General features: G+C 49.1%; 5 protein-coding genes across 5 annotated transcripts; 2 read left to right on the top strand and 3 right to left on the bottom strand.

Annotated features, from left to right (window-relative positions):
- Positions 1-467: 467 nt before the first annotated feature.
- Positions 468-3,329, top strand: J7337_005663 (uncharacterized protein; the record flags this gene model as incomplete). Its single annotated transcript, XM_044823338.1, has 1 exon — positions 468-3,329. One exon carries the CDS (start codon positions 468-470, stop codon positions 3,327-3,329), a length of 2,862 nt encoding a protein of 953 aa, XP_044681829.1.
- Positions 3,330-3,772: 443 nt separating this feature from the next.
- J7337_005662 (uncharacterized protein) lies at positions 3,773-5,232 on the bottom strand (the record flags this gene model as incomplete). Its single annotated transcript, XM_044823337.1, is given in 3 exon segments — positions 3,773-4,291; positions 4,306-5,158; positions 5,213-5,232. The coding sequence occupies 3 exon segments, from the start codon at positions 5,230-5,232 to the stop codon at positions 3,773-3,775; spliced, it is 1,392 nt and encodes a 463-aa protein (XP_044681828.1).
- Positions 5,233-8,002: 2,770 nt separating this feature from the next.
- Positions 8,003-8,572, bottom strand: LXR4 (L-xylo-3-hexulose reductase; the record flags this gene model as incomplete). Its single annotated transcript, XM_044823336.1, has 1 exon — positions 8,003-8,572. One exon carries the CDS (start codon positions 8,570-8,572, stop codon positions 8,003-8,005), a length of 570 nt encoding a protein of 189 aa, XP_044681827.1.
- A 1,567-nt stretch (positions 8,573-10,139) lies between these two features.
- Positions 10,140-11,127, top strand: J7337_005660 (uncharacterized protein; the record flags this gene model as incomplete). The annotated part of the gene is made up of 3 exons (XM_044823335.1): positions 10,140-10,392; positions 10,448-10,964; positions 11,013-11,127. The coding sequence occupies 3 exons, from the start codon at positions 10,140-10,142 to the stop codon at positions 11,125-11,127; spliced, it is 885 nt and encodes a 294-aa protein (XP_044681826.1).
- Positions 11,128-11,424: 297 nt separating this feature from the next.
- On the bottom strand, positions 11,425-13,239 carry J7337_005659 (uncharacterized protein; the record flags this gene model as incomplete). Its single annotated transcript, XM_044823334.1, has 1 exon — positions 11,425-13,239. One exon carries the CDS (start codon positions 13,237-13,239, stop codon positions 11,425-11,427), a length of 1,815 nt encoding a protein of 604 aa, XP_044681825.1.
- Between the last annotated feature and the right edge of the window lie 297 nt (positions 13,240-13,536).

Raw genomic sequence — 13,536 nt, 5'->3', positions numbered from 1 at the left:
TGGTCCTTTTTCGTCTTTTCTAAGGCCCCCCCGGTAGGCACATCCCGACGGAAATACGCCGCCGCAAGACGCCGAAAACCAGACAATATCCGCCATCTGACAGCCCAGCCCAGCCCAGCCCAGCCCAGCACGGGCAGTCACGATCCCAAGGTTACGTTACCTGCCCTGCCGTGGGCATATTATTATTATTGTTACTTTAGTACCTACCTAGCCTTCGGTAGCCTCTACCCGCCAAACTTCGACTTCCAACCGACTCTTTTGCCGATCCAATTTCATCCTCCTCCTACTCTCCCAGTAATCAATCTCCTGAATCCTGTCCCGATATTCCAACATCGAACCTCGGAAGACATGGCACGCTCATCGAGGTAGCAACGGCTCCAACTTGTCAAGCCATTCTCGATCTCAGTCAGCTTCACATCCAATTTCATGAGTGACGAGTCCATGTCTCTTCCAATTCCGTCCCCGATATGTCCGATTCGGCCTCCACCGACGATGGAGGCATTCCAGATCGTGGGCCGGTCGTCTTCGCCGTCACAACGGCCACTCTCGTCCTCGCTACAGTCTTCGTCGCAGCACGAATCGTCTCGCGGACCTTCATTGTTAGGAATGTCACCTGGGATGACCGCGTCATGATCCTCGCTTGGCTCTTCGCCTTCTTCCTCTCCTTCACCATCTGTTTCGGCGTTCACAATGGCCTCGGACGACACGACGAAAATATCGACCCCAACCGGTTACCCGCCCTTCGCCGTTGCGAATATGTCTTCTCCATTCTGTACAATCCGGCGTTAATGGCCACCAAAACCTCCGTACTCATATTCTACCTCCGATTAGCCAAACACACCCAAAGAGTACTTCGATTCGCCTCTTGGTTGACACTTGCGGTCGTCAATATTGCTGGCGTTATTCTCACTTTCATGAATGTTTTCCAATGCCGCCCGACCCAAGCCGCTTGGGATGTTAACTATGACGAACGCGCGAAGTGTATACCACTACTTACCGAGTTTATATGTTCCTCGCCCGTCAACATCGTCACGGATCTGGCCATTCTCGCGTTGCCTATACCTGTCCTCACCGGCATGCGCCTCCCTTCTCGCCAGAAAACAATTCTGGTCCTCACCTTCACCGTTGGAATATTCGTTACTGTTGTCGACGTGGTCAGAATCTACTACCTTCAGCAAGCCATTACAGCACCGACCAGTACGACTGCCGATCCCCAGTCTCGATTTGGTGGGCAGACCGACTTTGCCTGGAACGCTTCGCGATCGCTCATGTGGAGTGCTGTTGAGGTTAACGTTGGCATGATGTGCGCCTGCGTCCCGACGCTGAAGCCTCTGGTCCTCAAGCTGCTCCCCTCCATGCTCTACGACCCCAATGGAACTCGCGCCAGTACACCCAAGGGGCCCAGCGATTCAGATACGCCTTCAACAGGTCATCGCGCCAGTATTCAGCAGCCCCCTCCTGTCGCGCAAACCGGCGCACAGCCTCTCAATGCTAATGCTCCCATGAGCGCGATGGAATTCTTGACAACACCTTTCGACGAGCCAGGCCCAACTCGTCCTGCGCAACGTGGGTACCAGAGCAATGGGACCTTTCAAACATCGACAACTATGACGTCTTCAACAGGAACTGTCGAGGGTGTTTATTTTGGCTTTGTCAACATGACAAAACCTAAAAGTATGCTCAAATGCAACAAGAAGCAGTCATTCAAATACTGCACAATTGTGTCCATTTTATTTCTGTTATGGGGAATATCTTACGGCCTACTCAATACTTTGAATAACGTCATTGCGAAAGTCGACAATATGACCACAGCTGAAACACTTGGCATGACGTCTGTATACTTCGGAGGCGGTTACTTCTTTGGACCCCTGCTAGTGGGCGAATGGATTCTTCGGCGCGACGAGCACAACCGATCGAGGCGGCACAAGGCCAACGGCCACGACAGCGTTGGTGGCTTCAAAGTTACTTTTATCGTCGGGCTATGCTTTTATGGGATTGGAACTGTCATCTTCTGGCCCTCGGCTGTCACCCAATCATACGCCGGATTCATGCTCAGCAACTTCGTCGTCGGATTTGGTCTATCAATTCTAGAGGTCGGCGCAAATGCATTCCTAATACTTTGCGGCCCCCCCGAATACGGTGAGACTCGCGTGCTCATGGCGCAAGGCATCCAAGGCACTGGCAGTGTTCTTAGCGGCCTGCTGGCCCAGAAAGTCTTTTTCAAGGGCATTGTGGAACAGAGGAGCGCGACCAGCATGACTCTCATCAACGTGCAATGGACATATCTAGGAATCACACTCCTGTGCGTTGCACTCGGGCTCTTCTTCTACTACATGCCACTCCCCGAAGTGAGCGACCGTGAGCTTGAGCAGTCCGCCAAGCATCTTCCTATGGATCCTCAGAAGAAAAGAGGCGGTCTACAGCTCCGCACATGGAGCCTTATCCTCGCCGTTATTGCTCAATACACATACGTCGCTGCCCAGGAGTGTTTCAGCATCTACTTCCGCAGCCTCATGATATCAATACTCCCCAACACACCCAATACCGGCGAGCAAGCAACCGAAGGTGCAGGCGACATTCCCAACCCCGACAAACCACCTGGCATTGCACTCTCGATACCCGATTATCTCCTCATCGCGCATACCGCCTTTGCTGTGTCCCGCTTCATGGCAGCCGGCCTTGCATATCTCTCTGTATATCGTTCCCGCTTCCCACGACCCCGTACCATCCTCACCGCCTGCATCGCCGGCTGTTTCGTCTTTTCCCTTCTTCCCGTGGTTGTCCGTCCACCCAACCCCAACCTTCTTGTTATACCCATTGTTCTCTTTTACTTTTTCGAGGGCCCCATATACCCTCTTATTTTTGCCATTGGTCTTCGCGGTCAAGGTCGACGCACCAAGCGTGCTGCCGCCTTTATCACTATGGGTAGTTCCGGCCCCGGTTTCTTCCCCTTCGTCATGTACGGCATAATCAAGCACGGAGGCACCGTTAGAACGGCTTTCATCGTCGTCATTGTCCTCCAGGCTGTTTGCATGTCCTACTCGGTCTTTCTCCAATTTATCAGCGACGCCAAGCAGCTCGTCGATCCTTGCCCTGCGGTGCGTGATGCCCTTAGACAGCCGGATGAAGAGATGCCGTCGCCCATGGAGACAGTGATTGCTGGGAGGGCGCGCCGACAAAGCACGATGAAAGAGAAGTCTCAGGGGTTCTTGGATAAGGTGTCGCATGGAACTAAAGTCATCAGTGCCAAGTTCCTCAGTACTCGGCGCCGGTCTTCACAACCCTCGATCCACCAATGCGAAGATAGTCGCGATAATGCGGCGCCATAATTAATGCTGATGCCTGTTTTTCTCCCATCTTTATATATATTTTACGGTCGAATAGTTTCGGAACTCTTGGATTCATAAACAGCGAAAAACAAAGGGAGGCGTCAGGTTGGGTCAATGACGGATGAATTGCTTTTTGGATGCTCTATACCCAACAGGTCCTTGTTCTTGGATGGACATTGATACATACCCTTTTTTAGTTGTAGTTTCAAGGATATGTATATGTGTATGTGTGTATATGTATCGTATGTTTGATACGATACGATAATCAATGCATTATCAAATGCTCAAGGGCCAAAACGCCAGAAAATTGATGGATGCTGCTATTTCCTGGCGTTTTTTTAACTGACTGAGTTTGCTCGTCAACCTCAATATCATTGCTCATATCGTTTGATTCCAGCTCAGATCTGCAATCACATGCAATAAGATCATACATGAACTTTTATTCACCACCCAAATTGCTCCAGATGCAACTCAACGCCAGCTCTGTTTTCCACGATACAGTCTGCAGCCGCGTTCTGAACGGCCGACATGAGTGTCCGTGGTCCGCAGCCCATCACCAGCACTCGTTTGTCGGATGGTGTATTCTCTATCAGTTCTTTCACAAGTGAAGCTACATCCGGTCCCCCAACGTGAAAGACATCGCCTAGAGAAGCATTTATTGCGACTGTGAGAACCTCGTTCTTCTCAATGTCAAGTGATAATCGAGTAGTATCGACTTGCGAAAGACCGTCTTTTTCTGGGCCGGGCTCGACAAAAGTGCTACTTGAAGAAGCGTGCGATCCGGAGGAAAGCTGTCTCCGGGGGACAATCTCGGGTTCTGAAGCTCGTGTTACATAGATCTTGGTCAAGACACGATGATCTCGACGTAGAGTCTCGATATGTTCGGCGAACCAGGTGAAATATGCTGCAAGATTGGTTAGTATTGCGACGTCACGGGTTTTAACGTGGACTTGCTTGGTTTCCTGATCATCCATACGAATTCGATGTCGATCTCAGCATCTATGTCCAGGTTTTTGAGCATATCTAGAGCCGCGCCAACCGTGAAGCTTGCACCGCTGCCCCCTGCTATAAGCATGACCTTGTCATACCCCTTGACATCAGGGTGATTACCGTAAGGACCCTCCACTGACCCTTTCAATGTGATTCCCGGGCTCTCAATGGCACACTTGTGCAAAGCCCGAGTGAATCCGTCGTGGGCTGCCACAACAAACTCGAGGGGATCGGTAGCAACCATGGTGAAAGGGTGGGTTTCAATGGCGCGTACCGCGGGGATCCAAAGGAAGCCATGTTTGCCAGATGAAGATCCAAATGGTACCTTGGCAAGTGTGACACGAGTACCGCCATTGGGGAGCGGCGTGAGAGTAACGGTGTTATTGGCGCTGTTAACGATGATACGTGCGAGGCGGATGACTCGCTCGAGGACCCAAATTCCAGCTGAAGCAAAAATGACGTAGAGAACCTTCTTGCTAGTCTCCGGCTGATGGAGACCGGTCATGATGACAGCAAGGATCCAGAAAGCCACATGAAGGTAGTAAAATAGTTCGTACCACCATGTCCGGAGGACAGCACCGGCAAAGCCGAGGACTAGGAATGAGCCCATAGCGACCATGCCAAAGATTTCTTCTCTCGCTAGCAAACGCTGGAGAAAGTTTTGGGCACCGAACACGGCAGCGTAACTGCAAGAGTGCACTATGGCGAAGATGAGAGTAGTGTAACCGGTTATGCGATGGAGAATGTTGAGTCGCTCGTAAGAGGAGGCCATGAACATGACAACGGGAGTATTCTTGAGGGACAGTAGGACGACGATGAGGAGATTTGCAATAGCCATCCTGTATAGGCTACGTTAGTAGGAGCTTTGTTGAGAAATTTGTTTGAAGACTAACCATCCAGTTCGAGAGGCCATGTTGGAAAGAAGCGGCATATTGTCGTTGTCCAGGTAAGTAACAGTGACTATGGCGTTGATAACTAGATATCCGATCACAGTAAGAGTATATCCTCCCGACGGTAGCCTCGTGATATTTACAAGAGCACTCGCTCTCAGGCGCCTGTGATACAGTTAAACCAATGACCCGTTCCTAGTGAGGACAGATCATTACCGGAAGATCGCTGTGGCGTTATTCGGTTTGCGCGAGGCTCCTAGATCAACGCAAAGCCTTCTGAGAAGAATGGCTATACAAATGGTGAAGTAGAAAGCAGTCATAGTTGCAGCAAAGACAACCATGGCATTGTAGTTCAGTTGTTGACGCCGGGCCAGTTTGGCGGCAAAGACTGGATCTGGATGTGTTGAACCGCCTGACATTGTTAGATCGAAGTGCGGGTGAAGTTTGAGAGTCGAACTGGCAAAGAGTTTCAGATATGAAGAGGAGGAAGAAGTTGTGTTGACAGCAGAAAGGGGAGAGAAAGAAGTAGGCGTTGCCGTCGACTTGGTGGCCCGTACTTAAGTAGGACAAGACACAATGATCGTGAAGAACTAATTCAGGCAAGGTATCAGTGTGTCAGAGGATCAATCTCCGAAGTCACACGGTGACGACTAAATGAGGTGTAGCCAATGTTCGGAACTCATGGGCCTTGCCTCTCTTTCATATCTTTTGTTGGCTGGCATGATCAGAGAGGCTTTGATCTTACAACCTGGCACTTTCGCGTTATATCGCAAATATTTCAAAATATTCACATAGGGGCTGTTAGTGATCGATATGTGGGATCTATCGGGACGTTCGAAACAGCGCCGGAGAGAACTCCAGAGCAGCTCATTGCATTAGCAGGGACGTACCTGTAGCTTTGACTTACTGACAGATCCTTGATCGTCAACAGATATGCACGTAATCTGGGCAGCGTGTGACCGATGCCAGAAGTTGATCAGTAAGTGGTTGTGAGTCCAAAGATCGCGGGAACTGGCATGAATCATCATGAAGGGTTGAGCTCGAAATCGGGTCAACACGCCTGACCAAAGGTGCAACGCATTTAATCTCTGTGCCAATTTTGCGCCTTGGTTTCGAAGCCACAACAATCTCTCTGTCCGTCATCTAGCGTCAAAGTAGGTGTTCTTTGCCAACATGCAGAGCTGTGTCGTGTCGGCCACCTCCAGGGCTTCTTGAGGCTAAAACTGTGCTTCAACCCCTGCATGGCCACTTGCATTGATCAGGCAAATACGGCTCAAGAGAGTATAGGTATAAGAAGGAAGCTTTTATATAGCATCCCATCCCCCAAGTCGCGGCTGCAGGCTTCCTCGTCACAAGTCTTCTGGATGTCTTTCAGGAGCAACAGTCGAATACAAAACGCCCAGATAAATGTAACAACTTCGCCGCAGACTATAGTTCATAAGAGAGGTAACTTGCATTAAACTTTATTCTCAGTTTGCAGTAAGCCTTTGCACATAGCTTGGCCACTTCCAAATGCTTCACCCATTACAAACAAGTAATATAATCTGCAGGGATAACCAACTTTCCGTCCCTGAGTATACGCATACACAACCCGCATTTGTGTTGTATGACTTGAGGTGTTTCAGACTTGCTTATATATTATTCTTTTTCATGACTCTAAGGAATCGTTTTGCGTGGGGACGAAATAAAATGAAACTTTTCAGGTACTTCCTGAAGTTCGCAAGCTGATATCGCAGGATAGAGTCAGCATCCTGTCTTGAGTTTGCTCTGGAAATGAAGTAAAACGAAGCCTCAGACCTTGACAGGCTTGTCACTGGAACCTCAAAAGGAGTAGTAAGGATCGGACGAAGCGTCTGGCGGAGTGTCGCTTCCAACGATATTATCAAGATGACGAGAAATTCTCTTGAGATGTGCCCCGAAACTTCTTGTTCCACTAGTAAGAACCTCCCTTGTGTCATTTTTGGTCGCTTGAATGCCCTCGACCAGCACTTCAACCAGGCGTATACCTCGATCTCAAAGCAATCCCTGTGTATCGTCGGCTTCTACCTCAGATGCGACGGCATCGTGTGATACAAGCATGCTTTGTCAAGCTGACAGATATGTCGAATCTGTTAAACGTTGTCGCACAACATTGAGTGTGAAACAAACATGCTTGATCCCGCTACATGAGGTTGCCAACAATCTCGAGGCGGCTCTTTGCAAAGTACTCGGCATCATTTATGCTGTAGATGGTTGCACACAGCTATGGCAGGGCTTTCACCCCCTTTTACGATGCGCTACCGTTTCATTCCTGCCAGAAGCCGTCGCACCTCCAAAACATATATGTATTGCTTAGAACGAGTGGCTGATTAGTTGGCTCTGCCCCCGGACGCCAACAGCATGATCACGATTATGCTTGTAGTATCGCAGTCACAGTTATGTCCCTGGGCAAGCATAAGGCGACAAGCTATGAAGGCAGTCTCATACAGGGGGTCGTTTTCTGATATATATTCTTCATTGTCACTTCGACAAGAGCGACATACGTCTAACCACATGAAAAGACGCAAATCGATGATCGACTGTGTGTCTGGTCCTTTTCCACCCGACCAGCGGTTGTTCTTAAACCGGCTGAACTTGCCTTGTGAAAGCTCATGCTATAATTTGCCAGTATGAGCAATCACAATGGCTAGATACCCGGGTTGCTCTTTGGTGATGAAGCGGGAACCCGCTCGGATGTGACAACCATCGAAGTTCTGGATCGGTCCGTTCATCTATGTCTTTGCTGACGTGTGACGAAAGTGTGCGGGAAAACTTCTACGCGATTGACATTTTCATGCCTCCGTTCGCGCAAATTACACTTCCCGTTGTCCACCCACTCTCTTCTGAACAGAGCATATCAATTGTACCGGCGATTTCGGTCGTAAACCCGGGCCTTCGATTACCCATGTTCTCACGTACAGTTCGATCAAAGCGTTCAGCATCAGTCCCAGCCATAGCCAAAACCTCCGGTTCCCCGTTGTACTGCGCCAATGGGGCTGCGTCAACATAAGGCTGGTTTATGTTCCAGAAAGTCTGTCCAGCGGCTGCGTACATATCCCCCCAAGCAGGCCCGGGGTTGACAGCATTGACCGTAGCACGAGTAGCCAGCTCACGACTCCAGGTCCGTGTCATTGCTTCCAAGGCCGCTTTACTCCCAGCGTAAACAGACTGGCCCTGATACCCGATAGACGAAGATACACTGGAAACATTGACAATGCGGCCCGCGCGGTTTGTGGGAAGATGCGGGGCGACAGCCTGGGTCAAGAGGAGAGGGGCCAAGACATTGACATTATAGACGCGGTGAAACTCGGCCTCTTGGATCTTTCCATGTCTTTCATCATTCATATGCTGGTTAGACGAGACACCGGCATTGTTGATTAGTATATCGATTTGGAAAGGCTTGTTCGGGTTATATAAATCATGAAGGCAGCGTGCAGCCTTAATGATTTTGGGAGAAGCTTCGGATGGCTCGCCCAAATCGGCTTGTACTGCAAGGCATTGAATGCTGTGTTGAGCTGATAGCTCGTTGCAAAGATTTCTGGCTATTTCTGTGGACGAGTTGGAAGTGTAAACAAGGAGAAGATTGCATCCTTTAGCGGCGAGTCTCGCAGCAACGGCTGCACCAATGCCTTAGCCGAGTCAGCGACCTTGTAAGTTGGAAGTGGTTGGTGATATACCAACCTCGAGAGCCGCCTGTGACTATTCCAAGCTTTGAATCATATGGACGATGAGAGCTAGAGGAAGCTGCTGCATTCGCCATGATAGATGAAAGATGAGTAGGTTGTGTATGCCAATTGTTTGAGGAATAGCTCACTGAGGACGAATTCAATGAGAGTTTACATAAGCCGGTGTGTGCTTTGATATAAAATCAAATTCCAAAAGTGAATGATGCTCAAAAGTTCTAATTATTGTGGCGATGGGTTTTGGAGGGATGGTTGAGAACCCCACGAAGTTGCCTTCCATTGAATCGTCTGCATCATGATGGTGGGGGGCACATGACATAGATAACCTATCCCGCTAAACATACAGGCAAGTGCGATACTGTCAATCGATGCCATAAGAATGCATGGGAAAGCTCTTTCCATGGATGCAAGACATAGACCTATATTGACTTATCATGTTCATGGATTTAATTGCACCTTCCATTTGGAAGCCACTTCCCTTCACATTTGAAGAATTTCAAGACAGGAGTCGACAAGAATCGGGGGTCTACCTACCCTAGCTACCTACCTTACGGGTAAGTATGCGGGGACCTGTGAGGGGTAATAACTGAGGAGTGCTCCAGGTCCATGCTGGGTATACCTTACGTATCCCGAAGTTCCTCCACTACCTACTTTACAGTGGAGGATGCTGCTGATGGTGAACCTTATGAAGTGGCCCAGTTGGCCCTAGGGACTTCTTCCCACAATCCCTAAAGCAAGGGTCCTGGCCAATCAGAGACTCAATATCCTGGAATCAATGGTCTCATTGACGGACAGCCGAGAATGTCTCCATCGAGCCTTTCTTCTTTTATACAACCGACGGCTTTAGTCGTCAAATATTCCTTCGACCGCTAGTTTGTTGCGCTCTCACTCGTCTCGTTTGGGTAACTCCGAATAGTTCACGATGGAGACGGAACAACAAGGAATTGTCCTGTCAAAGACTTCGGAATGTCCCAACTAGGGAGAGCATCTTGGTATCGGAGGGCCGTGAGTCGTTGATACCATTGACTGTTGATAATAAACAGAGGGTCTTGGAAGGGTTCCGGGGCGCGGAACAAGGTGAGGGGATGTGGCCAGCAATTGCTATTCCTTGGATTGTATAAAAGCTCATATGTTACAATCTTCACCATCATATCTTTTGAGACACGGTCTCTCTACTGTTTTCCCCCATCACTTTGTATGCTTTATCTGTTGGAGAAGCAGCACTCAACATGTCTGATCTCAACCCCCTCAATGGAGGCAACTTCGTCCATGATAACAATCGCGTGGTTGATGGAGGCTCCATTCTGAAGCGTTTCTCTCTTCAGGGCAAGACTGCCATCATTACCGGTGCTGCCGCTGGCATCGGCCTCTCTATCGCCGAGGCCTACGCTGAAGTCGGTGCCAACATTGCAATCTGGTACCGTACCAGCAGCAAAGCTGAAGAGCGTGCTAAAGAAATCTCCGAGAAATACAACGTCTCAGGTAGAGCATTTGCAATTTCCACCCAAAAATCCAACTTTTAACGAAACTTGTCCAGTCAATGTCTATCAGGTCGATATGAGAGATGCAGAAGCTGTTGAGAAGGCTGTCGACCAGTCAGTCAAGGACCTTAACGGTCGGTTGGATATCTTCGTGGCCAATGCCGGCATTCCTTGGACGAAAGGTCCCATGGTCGACGGCCCTCTTGATCACTACCGTGACGTTGTACAGACCAACCTGGACGGTACCTACTTCTGTGCCAAAGCTGCAGCCAAACACTGGCGTCGCCAAAAGGTCGAGGGGACTGATATTGACGGCCAACCTTTGACAAACTACACGTCTGGTAGTTTCATTGCCACGGCGTCCATGAGTGGAAGCATCGTAAACACTCCTCAACTCCAGGCTGCTTATAATGCCGCCAAGGCTGGTGTCATTCACCTCATCAAGAGTCTGGCTGTTGAGTGGGCTCGATATGCTCGTGCCAACGCCATCTCTCCCGGTTATATCATTACTGAGATCTCTAACTTTGTGCCACAAGAGACAAAAGACATTTGGAAAGACAAGATTCCTCTTGGGTATGATTTCTCTATCTCTATACAGTCGGTTTGCTGACAAGAACACAGCCGTGAGGGCGAGCCTCATGAGCTCCAAGGTGCTTATCTGTTCCTAGCATCAGACGCTTCCACATACGCCACTGGTGCCAACTTTGTTATCGATGGGGGCTACAGTGCTCCGTAGTTCTGATAGTAGAGAAATAGAGATATATCATTTATATATAAAGGACGACGAATCACTCCGGTAGTAAACAGATAGCAGCTTCGGCATTGCTTTAGAAGAATAGACTATACCAAGTTATAAAAGCCTACAGAGAATAAGGGTATAGATAAAAGAATCGGAGAGAAACTACTGAAACACATACGACAAGTCTGAAGATTTGCCAATACTCTGTAGACAACTCTGTCAACAAAAAATCACAATGCTCAAACTGAAATGTTTCTCCTTAGTGGAATACTCGCCCTGATCAAAGCCATCACCTCACCTGTCCTTTCTAAATTTCTGGGGAGATAAAGGAGAGTGGACGCCCGTGAGACGTAAAGACTCTGCCTTCATGGCCGGACCGTCCTTGATAGTCCCCTGAATTTTGGTGTATTGGCTCTTGTTCTTTCTTCTGAAGGGATTGAACGGAAGTCCTTTGATACCAAGACTATTCTCTTTCTCATCGTACTTGGTCGCATGGAGGATAGAATCTGCAAGTTGGACAAGCTGCGCAAAAGAGTCACTCTTTGGGAGCTTACTGAGTTCATTACGTCCATGCTTGACGTATTTGACCCCTTCGACCAGCACGCTCTGGTCTTTGGTCGTTAAGACTTGACGCATACCATGTAGGATTAGCATAGAACCTTCGACTTGTAGATTGACCTCTGGATCCATCGTTCGGAGAAACTCTTTGCATGACTTGACCCATTTGTCAGCGTCATTCAGGAGAATCTTTGCCAATATATGATCGCCCTCTCGTAGAGCAAGTTGAAGATAGTTACGAGTTCGGAAGAAGCAGACCAAATTTAGATAGTTGATTCGGTCCACGAGGTTCGGTGCTTCTTCTTGGTCATAGATTCCTTGATACTCGTTCCGAACTGCATTGACTAAGCTATCAACCGTGGTGTAGTTGGGTTTTCCCTGGGCTCTCGTACCGCCGTTACTGGCCCGAAGCTCCTCTTTGAGGTTTTGAAGTTGTAACTCCAGTTCCTTGACCCTGTTTCTGCAAGCATCATCCTGAGTGGCATTGGACTTTGCCGCTTCTGCTGACCAGGGCTTCTTCTCCAAACTTTCCTTGGCTACAGGTGTTACGGGTGGGCTCTGATTAGACTCAGAGGTATCTCTGGCGGAGGTTAATGGGGTACTAGGCAGGTGTACGGTAGATGGAGGCGGGATAGATTGTTTGTTGTATTGCATTGAGGAATCCTCAAGGTGCGCCCTTTTCTCTTCTGCCTGGCCCACTGCTGTCATGTCAGTATACAAAGCCAGTTGGCGAATATCTTGTGTAGCTACTAGAGGGCTCGCTTGTATATCTGTCTTCTCTTTCTCCTGTTTGAGCCTTTGTATCTCCATTTTGAGCTTGCAGTTTTCAGCTTGCAGCTTCTGACAGCGAGACTCCCTTGCCTCACACTCTTTGATGGCTTGTCCTAGCTTCTCGGTAACGTCACGCTGCTGCGTGGCCATTTCGAGCTTCAGTCGAGACATGCTCTTGATGTACTCGTTAACATACTGAACAGGGACATCCTTCTTGTTCCTGCACCAGATCAAGAGAGCTGCATGGAGTCCGTTGTTGGAGGTATAATGATGAGCCACTTCCTCTCTCAGACCAGGAGTTACATTAACCCCTTGTTCCTCCAGGCCTTTGATCTGCTTCTCGGCTTTCTCCATCGGAGGTGTTGTAGGTCGCAAGTGACGGCCTAGCAGGTTGGGTCTACCTGTAGCAGGGTCAGTTATTCCAGCGTTATACGCTTGTTGCGCACTCTTGATGTCGTCGTTTGATACTGGCATGTTCCGTGCGAACTGAAAATCACGATCAGGATTGCCCCTCTCGGCTTCATGCTGCTTGCTTCCCCACCAGTTGAGATCCTTTGTCTTGCGCTTATCTCTGTAACTGTTGTATGTTTCTATGGTCTCCCGAGCCACTTGAGTCCTGGTTGGCTTAGTTGACGTGGGGGAATCATCGAAGAAAGGCTCGTTCTGGCTACGAGGAGATCCCGAGCCAGTGCCTTTGAGAGATGGTTGTTGGTGGTGATGCACTGTTTGTCCTGTCTCTTGGACCTCTTGCCCAGTCTCCGATTTGTTATCTTGCATCATCTTGAGATTTGGAATCTGGTTCCAGAAGAATCGACAGAATATTGTCTGAGAATGAGTCTCTAGTTATGGCATGGGCAATCCCTGAGGGTCTCGGAGGCTTTAATAATCCCGGTGGAAAACGGTCCTTTGGAGCTGAACAGGCTTTGTCCATCAAGAGTGTCCGTGCAGTGGCCCTCAAGATGAGTGTTCTCTTCGAACAGGGACTTGAGAGTAGGCAAGGCCGGTTAATTGCTGTATCGCGTTCTTGGGAACGTCTTCGTTTGGTGAGCATGTTCCTTCTTTGGGACATGTACAGAC

The sequence above is a fragment of the Fusarium musae genome, chromosome 4 (genome assembly GCF_019915245.1).
Source record: "Fusarium musae strain F31 chromosome 4, whole genome shotgun sequence".
NCBI lineage: Eukaryota > Fungi > Ascomycota > Sordariomycetes > Hypocreales > Nectriaceae > Fusarium > Fusarium musae.
This window is presented reverse-complemented; position numbering and strand designations above follow the sequence as displayed.